Source organism: Mustela lutreola, chromosome 2, assembly GCF_030435805.1.
Source record: "Mustela lutreola isolate mMusLut2 chromosome 2, mMusLut2.pri, whole genome shotgun sequence".
Taxonomy (NCBI): Eukaryota; Metazoa; Chordata; class Mammalia; order Carnivora; family Mustelidae; genus Mustela; species Mustela lutreola.
Genome location: NC_081291.1, coordinates 183,340,624 through 183,358,734, shown reverse-complemented (window position 1 = coordinate 183,358,734; position 18,111 = coordinate 183,340,624). Strand labels below are relative to the sequence as shown.

General features: G+C 34.5%; 1 protein-coding gene across 2 annotated transcripts in view; it reads left to right on the top strand.

Annotated features, from left to right (window-relative positions):
• EPHA3 (EPH receptor A3) overlaps nt 1–18,111 on the top strand; it is a 365,925-nt gene that overhangs the window by 271,484 nt on the left and 76,330 nt on the right. Inside the window, exons 6-7 of one of the 2 annotated variants that reach the window (XM_059164417.1) lie at nt 14,475–14,599; nt 17,437–17,596. In XM_059164417.1, the coding sequence (XP_059020400.1) occupies nt 14,475–14,599; nt 17,437–17,596 (285 nt within the window). Of the gene's footprint in view, nt 1–14,474; nt 14,600–17,433; nt 17,597–18,111 lie in introns of both variants that reach the window. The other variant, XM_059164416.1, reaches the window with a different exon arrangement.

Below are 18,111 nucleotides of genomic sequence, written 5' to 3'. Positions count from 1 at the left end.
ACCCTTCTTACGATGATGATGAGAGATGATAAAATGCCTACCTCATGAGATGAAATGAGGTGAATGACAGAAGCATTGTGACATAGCATTAGGCTACTACTGACATTGACAAAAAGTCAGAAGGAGGATCATCTGCTATTGGACTGTGGTTGACCAGGGGCAGCTGAAACCCTGGAAAGCAAAACCACAGATAAGATACATATGTACATGATACATACATATTTATGATAATAAATATATTAAATATTTAAATATAGTATATAGTGTATAATACAAATATGTCTTCCTGTGCAGGATTTTCAAGATTATTACATTCAGGTTTTACATTTCATCCATGTTCTTTTTATAAATATCTAACTATGGGTATAGAATTTGTTCACCTGTATTGGGTTTCTGATGATGAAAGAACTTATGTTCAAATTTAATAAACTATTTGTTGTCAGTTCTTATAATTTTATATTTATTTTAAAAAATCAAAAACATAAACATAGTTTCCTCTACATTGCATATCTTCCATCTGTATTTGGATGAAACGTGTTGATTTAAGATTTCAAAGTTACCAGCAAAGTCAACACTAAGTATTCAGATGCCAATTTTGCAGCATTCAGTCTTGGGATAGTCAGTCATCAATATTATTCGTTGTTTCCTTAAAAGAACATTGGTAGTTAGCAATTTGTAGTCCATAAGGACCTTTTAATTTGTCTTCAAAAAGTGACTTTGACCATATGTTATTTTGTTAAATTATAGATGTTAACTGAATACATTCTTTGGTTGCATGTTTTCTTCCTACAATCACTTGATTGTTTCCTGTAAAACCCTGCTGACTTTTCATGGAATGTGCTGGAAAATTTTTTCTCAAGGTTTTTCTTTTGTGTCTGTAGTTCTTGTAGTCACTTTCCTCATTGCAAATTTAACTGATACAGGTTTTAGAACAAAAACATAGGCTTGTTGTTGTTGTTCAAAACTTGTTTTATTTAGATGGATTATTTTCTGGTCTGATTTCATGATCTACCATTTCACTAGAAGCTAGTAGTGAATTATCAAAAGAACTTCCCAATGTTTTTGTATACACTTTTTCCCCTGAATTTATGAATGGAAAGAACACAGACATTATATAGATTATGTGTATTGCCTATGCTTTGAATGCTTTATATTGAACATTATATATTAATGGAATATTCATTCCACCTGCACTCATTTACAAACTGTATACATTGTTTAGAATCCAACGTGTGGCCTTACAAGGTCTTTTGTTCCCTGATCCCCTTTCAGAGTACTAAACAAGCCTTTATAGTCCCAAATCAATTTGACAGTCAGTTATTCCTAAGGTTAACAAAAAATAAAAGTACTACATGTTAACCATCCAGGAAACCAAGATGTACACATAGATCCATAAATGTGTATTTGAAAACCAACTGTGAGCCCCCTATAATGTAGCTGGAGTCGAAAAACCCAGTTGTGTTTTGAGAATGGACTGCCAGACCTCTCAAACCTCAAGTTTGCTTTGCCTGTAGCATTTTTCCCTTATTTTGTTTTTTTCTAGCTAGGTGCATTTTGAAGGAAATTTAACTTGAAAAGCATGTTTCTAAAGCTAAACCACAGACTGTGTAATGTGAATAATAATGATTCTTGGCTTATTGTTTTTCAATTCCAGAAGAAATCTGACAGACCAGGTCTGTAATAAGTAATATTGCCTATAAAATAGTTTCACACAAATACAATTTTTTTTTCAACAAACAAGCCTGAAAATTAGAAAAAAATTGGAACACAGCAGAAAAATTTTCAAGACTATTCAAAGCCATATAATTAATATAACCACACCTCAGTACTGGTAAACTATATGTACTAATTTTTATTTCAGATTACTCTTTTACATATGCATATATACATAAACATGTAACTTTATTGGGGTGGGTTTTACACCTCATGAAATTTACCCTTTTCAAGTATACAATTCAATAATTTTTAGTAACTCTTCTGACTGATTCAACCATTGCCATACAAATCAGTTTTAGAATATTTTTATCCCCTTAATAAGTAATGATTAGCCTATCATTGCCTTTAAAGTTCAAGTTTTAAAACATAAATTCTAATTTAAGAGCCTTCATATTGAATTTAATTTTTCATAAATAAAACTCAACACAAAGTGACCTGAGTTCACAAACTTGGGAATGAATTTTAGAATATTTCCACATCTCAGATAACACGAACTATATTCCTTCCTGAAGTTTGCCCAGAACTGTCTGAGAACTCTTGCTCTGTGTAGACTAAAGATAATTGTCTGTTAGCTATTGGGAATTAGAAATGCAGGAAACTAAATACACACATTAAAGTGAAAGCCAAATTCTTAAAAGAAACAAGTATTACTATATATGTATCCACATAATTTTCTTTTTAGCTTTACTTATGCAATCCAAAAATGGAATAACTTTAGGCTATTTTTTCTAATGTGCTAAAATTTTTATGTTACATGTGAAAATTAATTTGCTCCAGTTCTTAAAATTCTGAGGTCAATTATGTGGAGTTTACATAATGGCAAAAATATGTATTGATGTATTTTCCTTATTTGGATAGATTTGAGAATTTGAATTCTTCCAAAACTCATGCTAGCTCAAAAGGTATTTGACAAAAATTCTTTAGATAAATTAATCTTATGCCTGGAACTAAAGAGGTCAAACCACAGGCATCATGGAAATTAAGCAGCAGGTAGTCTGCCTTTGCAATTTCCTCTTTGTTTTTTGCTTAAATTTTTTAGAATTTCTGCTTGTGGGAAGTAAAATGTTATTTATAACAATTGAGTGCTTGCATTTCTTAATCAAGTGATATGGAGTGGAGAGAGGGAATTTGAAACAAAAAGAATTTGGGAAGTATTACTAAATGCAAGCATGAACAATGCAAATTTTACAGCCAAAATAGGAATTTTGCAAGCATGATTGCTTTTAGAAACTCTTTAAGTCCCTGCTGGTGTGCATTTTGTTTGTATAAATAAGCAAACATACCTGAATTAGCATAATTCCCACCTGCATCCTTCAGATAGCTAGACTACAAAAAATTGATAATCACAACCTCTTTTTTATTACTTAATTTTTAAAATTTTAATTGAAATCAGATAATGGGTTTGGGAAGCATAATTTGAGGAGATGTAGACTGCATATCAAGAGTCATGGAATTGCCAAATGCATTTAACTTTTTCCTATTTTACTTGAAAATTTTCAGGTGAGGGGCACCCGGGTGGCTCAGTTCCTTATGTGCCTGACTTTTGATTTCAACTCAGGTCATGATCTCAGGGTTCTGGGGTCCAGCACAAGGTCTGGGCCTGGTTTTGCACTCAATGGAAAGTCAGCTTCTCTCCCTCTTCCCCTCCTCCTGTGCTCCTGAGCTTCCCGCTCCCTTATTCTCTCCTAAATAAATAAATAAATCTTCAAAAAATATATTTTTCAGGTGATTTCTTTCAAATTAACAAATAAAGACTAGTGTGTTCTTTAAGAATAAAAAAAAAAAAAAAAGAATATAACCATACCATAAATAAGTTCCTAGCATCAAGGTAACATAGAAGTAGGGCTGCTAAGGAAGTTGATTTCATGGTAATCAAATATTCTACATTCTATATAGTGACCTTTCAAAGATCTTCTTTTCTGGACTCTTCCCTTGCCCCCCCCCCCCCCGCTTTTTTCCCCCAAGCCAATGAGTATTTCTATACGTAAGTAAATTTGGTAAGTCTGAGCTAACTTTGAAAATCTGATTTCCAGTGTTTGACCAGCCTTTGAAGATTTCGTGGTATGGAAGGTTTCAGCTCCTTGAGAAAGAGATCAGCCTCTGTGATTCCAAAAGTGGACTTTCCTGCTTCAGTTGGTTTCTGCTGCACTTAGGGTAGAATTGCTAGGCACATACAAGCCAAATGGGCCAGACCTACATATGCCATATGCTAAGCACAATCTGTCAACATTTTTTCTGCTTCCACACACAGAATCAATAAAATTTAGATGTAACATATACTTCTATGGTGTACATTTATAGAGGGATAATGCACTATAAAAATTCATGATTCATACAACAATGAACAGTAATGGTTGCTTACTCATGCATGTGATACTTATAAAGACAGTTGTCACTCCTTCGGGAATAAATCATTCATCCAAGAACATATATAAGTGAAAGTGAAGTTATTACAGGATCACACTCGAAGTCATACAAATACATGAATGCATGACTGCGTGTGTATGTGCGTGTGTGTTTGTGTGTGTGTGTGTGTGTGTGTGTGTGTGTGAGCATGTATGGATGTATGTGTGTTTCAAATTTTGGTTCCTCAATTAAAGTTAGTTATTTATTACTTCTGACACAAACCCCAATTAATAGTACATAATTAATCCAGAATCCTGGACAGATGCAACTGTGGTATCATTCTCTTCATTTTCTTTTCTTTACCAGAAAGGATGGGGTAAAGACAGAACAAAATGTTTCACCTTGACTCTCAGCATTGCCAAGTAGGGGTAGGTACAGACAAAAGTGTTAGCTCATGATTTAGTGTATATTGTCTAACTGCTGATGTAATCTGGCTAAAATCATACTGCTGATGAACAGAGACACAGGAACCCAACAGACAGCAACTTTATAAGTACAGAAACACCTATTCCTTAAGTAGCATAAGAGGTTAAAGCTATTATTAAAGCTGCGATAGGCTGGTTTTAACCTTTACTGTTGGTTAGACATCAAAGACAGGACATCATGGAAGGCTCTGGATTTGATGGGACTAAGACAAAAAGTTATTAACAAGATTGTGTGCATGCCAAGTATTTTCTTAGATACCTCATAGTCCTGTTGAGAGGACGTCTATTGCTTGCAATAACTTGTAGACAATGTTACACTCTTTAGTTGTTTTAAAATGTAGTTTTTATTATTATTCAGGTATAGTGAGACCAAAAATTGGTCAAGAGATGATTGTTATGAAAAAGATAGTTTGTTACTCACAGTTCCCAAGAGGAAGGGGGGGGAACTGCCACACCATAGGGGCCACATAGAGGAGTATCAGGGTCAGTTAGGAGGCAGAAAGAATGAGTAGAAAGCATGGGCGAGAGCCTTTATGATGACTCCTGTCAGAAAGGCAAGGTGAGATAAGATAGGTAGACCTAGGATTAGTCAGTTAGAAAAACTTCAGTGGACTCTGAGGTGTAGGGACCTGTCAGCTGTCTGATACCGAGCCTTGGGATGATTAAAGCAGGGAAATGTTGTCTCCTAGAGTATAAATTCAGATAGAGAAGGCTCTGGATCGATTAATTTCATATGAAAAGCACTCTCCTGGGTCAGTCTTTGCTATTTGTAGGAATTGGCTAACCTTGGGAGAGGCAGTCTATCCCCACCCAGTCAGCAAGGCTTCAGATGCCAGAGGATCAAGAATACAGAAAATAAAGAAAGATAGTTAAAAAAAGAAATATATATATATATATATATATATATATATATATATATATATATACATATATATATTTTACTTCCTTTTAAATGGAAATAACATTTATATATAGTAAATTGTATTAATTGTAAGTGTAAAATTCAATGACATTTGACAAAGATATCCACTCCACTCAAAATATAGAGTATGTCTATCAGTGGCCTCTTTCCATCTATCTACAGTTATAATTTGCCAATAAAAGTTTAATTTACTTAAGACCTGTATATATTTTGCCTTGTTTCCAAATATAACATAATAAAATGTAAATAATACAATGTAAAATTTTCTCCCCTTTCTGTCTCCATTGAGTACAAGGATCAAACAGCCTAATGGGCTCATTTTTTTACTAGATTTCTAACCATCTTCTGTAAAATGGAAGCAGGGTACGTGTCAGCCCCCTTCCGCACTAACATGTATTTAAGTCATACCTCTCCACTCCTGCAGTTAATGAGAAAGCAGCAAGCCCTTTGTCACGAGCTCCACAGAAAGTCCTCCCAAGGTCCAGATTCAGTTCTGTCTGTCTTGTGCTGGAATGTAGCAGCTCTACCCCTGAGTGACTCTAAGTCAGAAGAGACCTTATTACTTCAACAGTGCTTTAAAACAAACACACAAACAAGCAAACAAAAACTCACAGTGTGGTTAGCTTGGTTATAACCTAAGATTTGTTCTTTCATCTGGGCTTGATTTTTGCATCCTAATCCTTTCTCACCACCATGTTTTCATTAACTACATTCAACAATTATCGCCCTTAATCTTTGGAAACTTCTATACTAAAATAACCTTGTCTGTACTCAAAAGCTGGATAAGATGTTAACTGAGTTTTCCCAAGATTTCAATACTTTTGATAAATTTTCTAGTATACTACATTTTTCAAAGACAAATAGTTGAAAAAAATCTTTATTTGCTCTAATTCCTAATATTTCCTACATAACTGATTCCTTAATTTTATTTTTTTGAGGATTTTCTATTTATTTGAAAGAGAGAGAGTGCACCAGCTTGAGCAGGGAGAAGGACAGCAGGATAAACAGACTTCATGCTGAGTGTGGAGCCCCATGAGGGGCTCAATCTCAGGACCTTGAGATCTTGACCTGAGTTGAAATCAAGAGTTGGATGCTTAACTAACTGAGCCACCTAGGTACCCCTCCTACCTATGTGATTCCTTATTTCAGAGATTAATCAACTCCAAGTGAACAACAAGAGTTTTTAAAATAGGTCTTTATCAATATTAACCTCTTTCACTTCGGAACATTGTATTTAGAAACCTGTGGTTTGCCCTCCATAGATTTTTCAAAGCCATATCACCTATGTGAGATAACAGAAATTATATATTGGTTTTTGTTCCCTGCTCCTGGCACAGAGCTCTACAAACTCCTGTAGTTTTCTAAATAATAGAACACTAGTAGCATACTTCTGTTCCAGTATTTTGTCTTTGACACCGGTTCCTGATATAGGACTCCTGAAACTCTTATCAGTTCCTGGGTACAAGGAGTGTCTTATATTCTAATGAGGTGACTCTGGGTGAGTTTTTGAATAGCACCTGGATGAGGACTGGTCAATGTAAAGACCAAGCCATGATTAGAAGCTTGGAATTTCCAGCCCTGCTACCCAATTCTCTTGAGAAGGGAGAAGGGTGGAAATACACCTATGTGATGAAGCCTCCATAAACATCCCAACAGTATGGCATTTGGAGAGCTTCCAGGTCTGTGAGCACATCCTTGTCCTAGGGCAGTGATACCTTAACTCCAGTAGAGAGAGAAGTTCCTGTTCTTAGGACCCTCCCAGATCTTGCTCTGTGTATCTCTTCATCTGGCTATTCATCTGTATCTCCTTTATCATGCTCTTTAATAGATTGATAAATATAAGTATTTGCCTGAGTGTTGTGAGCTATTCTAGCATATAAGTCAAACTGAAGAAGGGAGTCATGGGAACCTGCAATTTGTAGCCAGGTCAGAAGTTGTGAGTAACCTGGGGGCCTACAATTTGGTAGTTGGTATCTAAGTGGGGTGCAGTCTCGTAGGACTGAGCCCTTAACCTGTGGGATCTGATGCTATTTCCAGTAGATAGTGTCAGAATTTAAACTGTAGGAAACCCAGCTGGTGTCATAGAATTAGTTGGTGTCGGGAAAACCCACACATTTGGTGACCGGAGGTGTCAGAAGTGTTGTGGCTGTGGTAATAATAGGAGAATAAAAGAGAAACATAAGAGGGGACAAACTAGGGTTTTTTGTTTGGTTTGGTTTTGTTTTTTTAAAAACAACATATTTGAGGATTGTTCTGATTCTATGTGGATATTGAATGACATTAGAAGGAAAACTTGGTTTGGGCACCTGGGTGGCTCAGTAGGTTAAAGCCTCTGCCTTTGGCTCAGGTCATGATCTCAGGGTCCTAGGATAGAGTCCCACATCGGGCTCTCTGCTCAGCGGGGAGCCTGCTTCCTCCTCTCTCTCTCTGCCTGCCTCTCTGCCTACTTGTGTTCTGTCAAATAAATAAATAAAAATCTTAAAAAAAAAAAAAAAGGGAGGGGAGAACTTGGTTTAAAGAATAAGGAATGTGGAAGGCAACTGGAAAAAAAAAAAAAAAAAGGGGCACCTGGGTGGCTCAGTGGGTTAAGCCGCTGCCTTCGGCTCAGGTCATGATCTCAGGGTGCTGGGATCGAGCCCTGCATCAGGCTCTCTGCTCAGCAGGGAGCCTGCTTCCTCCTCTCTCTCTGCCTGCCTCTCTGCCTGCTTGTGAAATAAATCTCTGTCAAATAAATAAATAAAATCTTTAAAAAAAAAAAAAGAAAGAAAAATGGAATCTTTTCTTGAAGAATCCATGCAATAAACACCTATGAAATGAACCCTTCTTCTATCAGTATTGCTCAAAATTTATCTTTAATGTGTATGCCTGAAAATGTTTTTCTTCCATCACTATTAGTTCAGTTGAGAAAATTATTTTTCTCTTTACTATAGAAAATTAATGACATAATATTATAGATAATGGTATCTCTGCTAAACACATTATAGGTTTCATTTTGGTTAGAATTTTATTTATTTAACATCAAGAGCTAAATCGAACTTATCTTTCAAAGGAAATAACCACAAAATATATTGTATATTTTACTGTAAAGCTATCCAAAGTGCATAGCTAGTTTTATGCAAGATTGTCATGACATTAGGCACCGAAGACTCTGAGGGGCTTATAATATAGTAGGAAGACACCTGGTAAGTAAATTATGTAATTACAACACAATGTGGTGGGCTAAATATTAAGAGAATGAACAACTATTCTGTATATCAGAACAGAGGAAGAAGCTGATTAACTATTGCCTAAGGGATTCAGGAAGGGCTTTTTGGGAGAATTATATTAGCAATTGATTTCTAAGGATAATAATACAAGAGATTTTTCAGATGAAAAAAGGAAGAGATCGAATGTTCCAGATAGCAAGTGTAGCAGCACATTGTGGGCAGATGACCAAAGAAATTAGCTTTAGAATTTTAATTTGAAAGGAGAGCACTAAATACTAAAACTGGTATGTGTGTGGTAGTCTTATGAGGAATCTTAATAATTATGTCATGAATTTCAATATATGTATTTAACTGTAGTCCAGAATTTCCCAAATATATGATCTAAAGAGTTTTCCGATACAAACTTCTTAAAAATGTAGATTCCTTAACCTTTTTTTTGGACTCTTATTATTTAGCTAATAGGTTTAGGGAAAAAAACTGTTTGAAATTATAAAATTTTGAAGGAGGGGAATATTAATGTTTCATTTACTTTATAAAATAAGAAGTCATCAAAATGTGTAGAAAATTGAATTTCTGAAACAATTGAGATGAAAAGTATAGAATCCAGGTGAAAAATGGCAAGAGTTTGAATTGAAGCAGGGCTGGAAAACTAGAGTTGAAAAAAGAATATTCATCAGCTGTCAGATGTTGAAGCTTTTGGCATGCAGGGTTCTTGGTGAGGGAGAATATATCAAGGAGTGTAACACTGAAATTGAAACTGGTTAGGCTGTAGAGATAGTGAGTGCTGAGATCCAAACAGGAAATTCCAGAGAACAACAGGTTGAGGAAATCAGGGTAAGGGTGGTGAGATGGAGAACATGAAGCTATGAATGATTATGCTAATTCAAACCCAAGAGTGTTTCTGGATTTAATAGAAGGGTTCACTTCCAAAAAAAAAAAAAAAAAAAAAAAAAAACAAAAAAAAACAAAAACAAAAAACCCAAAACCCAAGAAGGAAATGTTCTTAAGTGGTCATTGTAATGAATGGTACAAAAAATATAAAAGAGTAATGCTTTTAAAGGCATGTCTGATTCAAAGTAAAAATCTTTCAACCATTTACTGCATGACATTTTCCCATGGAGATAATTTTTAAAAGCTTTGGCTTACTTAGAAAAGAAATACTGAATCCTTTTTGTTATTGCTTTAACTTGTCCAATCTCTAAACCACAGATACCTCAGAGGTTCATTAGAAATTCCCAAACCCAGAAAGAGGAAAGTCCCAATAAAAACAAACCAAACCAGATCCTTTAGGAGTTGAATTTTGAAGTTTTGACTTCCTGATTCTAAGGATGGGTCATATTTTAGCTTCAGAATAATGGTAAATTTAGCTTAAAAACACCGTAGTTAAAATAATGAATCTCTTCCATGTCTGTCAGTAGGTTTGGCATGTAAGTGTATCAAGTGTAACTCAAATACAAATTGTAAACCATACAAGCCCCATTTCTAACTCAATCTCTTTACAAGGAAATCTCTTTAGCCCAACATTTTTTGCTTCTACATTGTAATTTTTTTTTAATTATTATTTCATTAGATGTAGTCAATGGCTCAGGTTACCCTGACAATGAGAGGAAATCTTACCTTTCCTCTATAAATAAATAACTAGGGTTCGGTTATTAACTATTAAGGGTTATACTCTGTTGTTTCTCTGTCCTCTGGACTAGCCACTGCATGTTTGTGATTCAAGAGGCTGCCAGATGCAGTGGTCTGGTGTTAGGGAAGTAAGCACCCAGTGAGCATTCAATCCTTCGTTCCCAGAAAGTGATGTCTCCCTAGAATAACAATTGAAAAGTATTTTGATACCAGCTTTTACAAAACACATACTAGTAGACAATATAAGGTGAAAATATCTGAAAATCTTTATAGCTCTATGTCATGACAAAGAAAAATTTTAAAGAAGAATTAATTGAAAGAGCCATGAGCAAGTCCACTGTGGCAACACAAGACTTTTTTTTTAGTACCTGGAGTGTTCAGAACTTCTCAGTGGTATAGTGTCAGTATAGGAAAGCTTCATAGAGGACAGATAACTGTGTGATTCATGAACCTCTCTTTCCCCCCCAACATTTTTCTTGTATGTGTATTCTTTAAAGAAATATTTCAGTTAAAATATAATACATTTTATTTTACTAAGTATATCATGTCTCCGTTCTTTATTCTCCAAAGGACGTGTGTATAACTAACTGTACCCAGAATAGCAAAAGCTAAGGGTCAAATATTTGCTTCCTCTCAAACACCAATACCACAAAATGTATTTTACACACCAAGGTATTATTTTAAAGAGGGCTATTAACTTACTAAAAATTATTTCCTTCCTATTATTTTAATTTTTCATGTTACCATGTTCCTTCTTACTGTTTTAATTTTTCTTATTTTATATATATATATATATATATATATATATATATATATATATATAATATATATATCTCCCCTTTGCAGAAGTCTGCATTTACTAAACTATATAGAGGCTTTGACCAGTTTCCCCATAGCCTACTTTATGATCAATTTCTTCATCTTGGTAAGAGAATCATTTCAGGTATATATCATTTAAGGTATATAAAAGAGGCACCAGATTAAAATGCCCAATCTGGAAATATCGGAGTGTTCACAAGTAATTGTTGTTTCTCCTTATATACCTGCAGTTTGCTGGGGAAGACTTGTTCTCCTCCTGTGTACTTCTTACATTAGCACTGAGCACTTCTCTAGTCTTGGGATGATTTTTTTTTTTCATTCTATGGAACTATGACCCACCGTTCTTCCAAATAACAAAATTTAAAAAAAAAAAAAAAAAAGAAATGAAGACAAAATAAATCAAATCTATTTTATGATATACACTGTAAAACCATGTTCTCTTACACAACATAATAATAAACTGAAAGAAATTTCTGTGGATATTAGAAATTAGTACTTTGAACAAATCACTCTTTAATACCTGGAAACTAACCTAAAGAAATGTAATCCATATTATGGTTTCTCATTAATATTACAGATTCTATGAGTGCATGAGGCAGTATGGATGAATTATACTTCAAGGTGTGAGTTAAGAGTGTTCTAGAAAATACTTTAAAAAGCATTGATACAGAGGCGTGCCCATATAATTCAACTCTTCCTGAAGTACGTTTTATCATGTCTTAAAATTCTTTATTAGGAGAGAGAAAAACAAATTCTGTTAATTATTTATTAATATTAAAATATTGATGAGCATTACCTAAATGTAACGGGATTCCAGCTGGTGCACTGGGTTGAAACTGCTGACATGCAGCCAACACAAGAGGCGTGTATTAAAAGAGCAGAACAAATGACTTAACAGGGGCCTAAAAGCAGCAATCAGAAAAGGTTCATTTAACTTAGAGATGGCACAAGCTTGGAGCAATTGCCTCTACTTAAGTAAGTGTGGAATTACAAAAGACTATTTATTACAGTCAAACAGGGCCCTGCAGCTTGCTCAGAGACCTTTGAAGAATTTCAACAGTTATAAAGCCTCGCTTAGTGCAGAAGCAGTAAAATTTGGGCAGACCCCAAACAGCCTGCAAAGCTTTCATTAAAAAGCTAATACAATCTTCTTCACATTTTTTGAAATGAATGTGTTTCTCTCTTGTTGTGTGTGTGTGTGTGTGTGTGTGTTTAAGGAGAGATGTCATGCATGATAAGTTTCAAAATTTCTTTGAAAGTGTATTTTAACTTTAGGGAAAATATACCAGTTTCCTGGTGATATGGAATAAATGTAGGATCTCCATGGGTTTATTAGGAAATTGTTCCAACATCAACCATCTTTGAAATGCCCCATTAAGTATATATTAAAATTACTCTTTTAGTGGATTTAATCAGCAGGAAAATTAGTGGAATTTCTCTGTTTTTGTACAAAAAGCAAAACTTATTTCCCTGGATGTTAAGACTATAATTTTTCTACTAACAATTAGATAATGAATTGCTATTTTTTTTTTTTTAAGTAACAGGGTTAGGTTAAAAGAATTCTCAAAAAATTAACATTTTTATTTACTTACACCTGAGTGATATATCTAGAAACATTGAATACATTTATAAACTTTTAACTAAATATAACCAAAATAAATTATCCTTTGCTTAAATTCAATTTCAGAGCATCAAACCACTACTGGTCAGGGGGGTGGAAGGTAAGATTATGATGAGGCCAATCCAGGAAATAAAATTATTACAATGAATAGATGAAAATTAAGTATGAAAGGTAAATTATGATAAGTTACTTGACAGTAATTGCTAATGGGAGCAAAATATGAATAAGAAAATGTATTTACTTTTCCATCAAAAAAGCAACACCTACATTTTTCCTTGGCAAAAGATTAAATAATCATTTCCAGGCCATTAAATTAATGATGCTTTAGTTACAAAAGAGTTCATAAGATCTTACAAATAATAGAAATAGGAGGATGGGAAACTTACTGCAATAGATTCTTCATTTAGACTTACCCTTTCTAATAAAGTGTCATGAGGCAGGCTTCATGAAAACTCTATTTTTAAGTGAGGAATAAAAATGAAAGGCATTTATGTACAGGAATGGTTTGAGAAGTTAGACACAGAAGTCAGCATGTGACAATCACAGAAACATCAAATCCACAAATACAAAACTTCTAATGCTAGCTATTAAAGGGAATACAAATACACAGGATTCTAATGGTACTCGACCTGAGAAAAATCTTTATAAAAAAATAGGTTGTTTAGCAATGAAAATGATCAATAGTTAATACACTTGAGGATTCTTGATTTGGGGTTGTTTCATGTTCGCAGTTTATTTTGTTACATTCCCTCAGGACGGGATGCTGCTGAACCCCACAGTGAGATATTTCAGCTGGCCAGTGTACCAACATTGAGTTTTGAAACCAGAAGTGTACTGAGGGATAGTATGCCTTTTTCTTTTTAATGGAAGGATTTAAAGTGGGAGATCACTTAAAATATATTTAATCTTCCATTAGAAATGAGGGTGATTGTATGATATCTGATCCAAACAGATGTTTTTTATTCTTATTCTGTACTTTTTGATAATGCATAGCAAAACATAATCAATATAGAGTCAACAACACCCAGTAAGATACCTCAGTATCTATCCAGAGATTTGTGACACAAAGAGCAGTCAGTTCCTTTGTACTTCTTAATATTTTCATTTTAAGAAATAAAAATACAAAAGCAGATGATTATTATTTCCTGATAAATATTTTTATTCATGAGAGATTTTTGTGAAAAGTCAAGGCCTACTATAATATGTTCTAAACCCTGTCCATTTACAATACACTAAATATTATTATTACCTATAGATACCATGGGACTCCTTTTGCATAATAGATTCCAGTCCTCTTACAGAGTTGCATATGAAAATGTTATCAATGAGCTGCAGAATCTGGCATTAATAACTTTGCAACGTTATAACAAATAGGTAGCCCTGATGTTTGGTTCTTTTTTTAATAGATCAAATATATTTCATTGCTTACATTATAGTAGCAGATTGAAAACATCTGCTCACTTGCCACTAGTCCACCAGCATCTGAAAATCTCAGCTCATTTTCCATACGCCTGTATGTACCAGGGCTATAATCCAGCTGCTGGGGCTTGATATGGGGCCAGATTAATACTCCAGAGCCTTTGAAATGGAGATAGTGCTTTCTTGCCAAAGATAAGAGCAATGATGGCCTGCATTTGCTTGTTCCTTTCTTCCTCTGCACTCCTTTACCACCTTTCCTAATTGGATTGATTTGTGTCCTCCCACCATCCCTTCCTGTTGCTTCTCTACAGCTCCATCGCCTGTCATGACGATTAAGAAGGATCGAACGTCCAGAAACAGCATCTCTCTATCTTGGCAGGAACCTGAGCACCCTAATGGGATCATATTGGACTACGAGGTCAAATACTATGAAAAGGTGGGTAGATGATGTGAAAGGGTTGGGTTGTGTCGGGAAAGAGGTAATCTTTTCATGAGCTGTGTACTTGCAAAGAACCCAATGGTGTTGCTAAGAAGCGGTAAAGCTCTTTGGAACTCTGGTCGTGTGATACTTTTGATTTATCAGTAGGGGGGTTTTGAAATAATTGTGTCAAATATCCCCCATTCTATAACAATATGTCACAGCAAAGACGTCAGTACCAAACTTAAGCCATCGAGTTATGGCATTAGAAATGACATTTATGTCCTCTGCTGAGACCCCTGTTCTACCAATTATTTCACAGTGATTCCTTAGCCTACTGACGAGCTACTCCTTAGTTCATTGCCTTCAGCATCACTTCCTGACCTTCACATTCACGTGAATTTCATTCAGTACAGATGGGAACATTGAACTAATAACAAAGCCATCGTATTATTGAACTGGCAATGAAAAGCTTTCTTGATACTTTCAAGGTAACTTGGAAGGTGGGAGTGGATGGATAAGTTTGCTCCATGTCATAAAATTGTGGTTCCATAATTCAATTATAAAAATTAGTACAATGATTATTTATAAGTAGAATGTAGGCTATAGTATTTCATCACCTCTAAATGGTACTTATTTCTCCCTGGTTATAAATTATAGATAGGTTCGAAAGTAAGATATTCAGATCTTATCAGAGCTGGATGGTTTTATAGCTACTAATGTGAATAAAACATATTTGTGGGCAGCTGACAAAGTATTTGCAAATGACTTAAAATCAAATTGCGTATTTATATTTATATAATACTTTATAGAACACTTTTGTGTACATGATTTTATTTTGAGTTGTCTGATGATCCTATGAAATTTGATAATTGGGTTCATTCACTAATACGAAAACGGAGTCAGTGGCATTATTTGAATTTCTCACAGCCTCATTGCTAGTGAACAGGTCTTGGTTTTGAATCCTGGCAGCCATGACCCCTCCTTTAGTGTGTTTTCCTGTAATACATGTCTTGCTCTACATGAGAATGGATTATTAGAGACATGAGAATTAGTGGTATGATCAGTTGGCAAAAAAGCATAATGTATAAACATTAATTTGCATTTTGTAGTTATTCTCTTTATTGAGGTTAATGTATTTCATAAATGTGATGCCATTTTTTCCCCCATACTGTCCGATGCGGGAAAAGGAACGTTCCTTTCATTAAAAGAAGAGAGACCTAATCAACTTCATTGTGCTAAAGTCTTAGTATAGATAACTTATTTGCTAGCTTTTGGTCCTCCTCTGTAGACAGCACTGTGAAATAGTCATCTGATCATGATCTTCTATTTTTAAAAGTGTGACCAGATTGTTTGGGCAAATGTAACAATCCATGTTTTATAGACGATGCAACAAAATAAAAAGAAAAATGACACATCTCAGTTCAGATAGCAAAGCCAGGACGCACCTAAACTTTAGGTCTACAGGGCTAATTTAAAAATGCAGTTAATTTATATTTATATCTATTATGAACATAAAAAAAATTCTGAACTTTCAAATTTACTAACAAAGTACAATGCACATCCTTGTATTAAAATAATATTAACAAGTGGAAGGAAAAAAATGGCTGTATCTATTCATTATTCCCTAAGCATTTTAAAACTAGATACAAATGTACATGCAATATTATCTTTAATATCTGCTTATATAAATATTTATATCAGACATACATAAATTTAAAAATTATTCCCAAATGTATATAATACTTAGAAATATTTTGAATGTTTCCCTAGAATTTAAGCTTTGTAAGGTCTAGCTTTCTTGACTAGTTCGCTAATGGTGATGCACAGAGTCAAGTTTTGGGTATAGACTCAACAAATTTTTTCACAAATGAAATAATTATTTCTGTAAAATAAATATATTTGATCCTCTTCATTTTTTAATATGCCAGCTTACATGCTATCTAGTACATAGCTAGCATCTTTAACTAGTTAGCACAAAATATCTGTAATGTACACTTCTGTAATATTCTATGTCATTTTGGTTAAGGATATCCACTCTAGGCCTCACCCCAGGTGCAGGGACATTCCACCATTGTTCAAAATCAGGTTCCCCATAAAATACTCCGTGTATATTAATGTGCCTTAGGGGAAAAACACAATTCTGTGTAAATCCATTTTTTCTATATAAGTCTCGACACACAAAAAACTTTCCTGTTAATGTGCACTGTGAATCCCCTAATATACAATTTCTATACAATATACAAAGGATCCCCTGATGGAGATCCTTTGGGGAAATATCTCTAATCTGGAGATATTTGTCTCTACTAAACCACAGTGACTTAGAATAAATACAGTGCACGTATAACTGATGCCTAGAAAGTTATGAATGTAGAGCTATATGTAAAACCTAGACTTGTGCTCACTTCAGCAGCACATATACTAAAACCTGGACCTTTTCTGAGTTTAATATTTCATAATCAATAAAAAATATTTTTCTGAGAATCAGTAGGGCATTCCTATTAAATTTAATTCACAGGAGTATTTTCCTCATTGTACGTTTATTTTTGAAATTAGAACAAAGCTTTCATTCAGACTTAGCCTGGAAGAAAAGATATTTTCCCTGGCATATTCACGAACTGGTAAGAATGAAAACTTTCCCTGCTTCATGTGCGGGACACAAATCATTTTACCCAAGTTAGGAAATTCTTTATGCCTCTACTGCATTCAGAGAGTGAAATGATTGTTGTTTCTTTTCTGTGTCTTATGCTCTATGTTAAAATCTGAAAGAACTGGTTTTGAGTGGTTCACCTTTTTATCATTTGATAGCATTATGAAGATATGATTTTAACATGATTTTTCTTACCTCAAAGCAGGAGCAAGAGACAAGTTATACCATTCTGAGGGCAAGAGGCACGAACGTTACCATCAGTAGCCTCAAGCCTGACACTACTTACGTATTCCAAATCCGAGCCCGAACGGCAGCTGGATACGGGACCAACAGTCGCAAGTTTGAGTTTGAAACTAGCCCAGACTGTACGTATTATTTCAGCGTCATGTATTGGGAGAGGGCTGCTGTAAAGGTGTCTGATAATTCATTCTCATTTTCTCTAAATTTTAATTGTTAACATTTAGATAATATTTACATATTGAGATACACTGAAAGTAAATTGCTTGAAATATTTGAAAATTTGTATGGTATTGAGTCTGCAGATTTGTGTTTGTGTGGGTATGCATCTGTGTTGTTGTTTTTCTCTTTTACACACCAAACATGTTCGAATGCTGAAATGCTACTGGTCCTCTACTGGCCATAAATTGCTTTGAGGAAAATTATGTAATATGAAACATACCCTCAGTACTTGTTAATCCAGATGTCCTGGGTTCATTGCATAATTCAGTGAATTATTTAAAACACACACACACACACACACACACACAAACTTGCTGATATCCATGAGGATTTTAATATTGTTTTAATCCTTAACACCTTCAATCTTGTGTCACTTGGAGATTGAGGATTTTCTAAATCGTGATTTATCACCTCATTCACA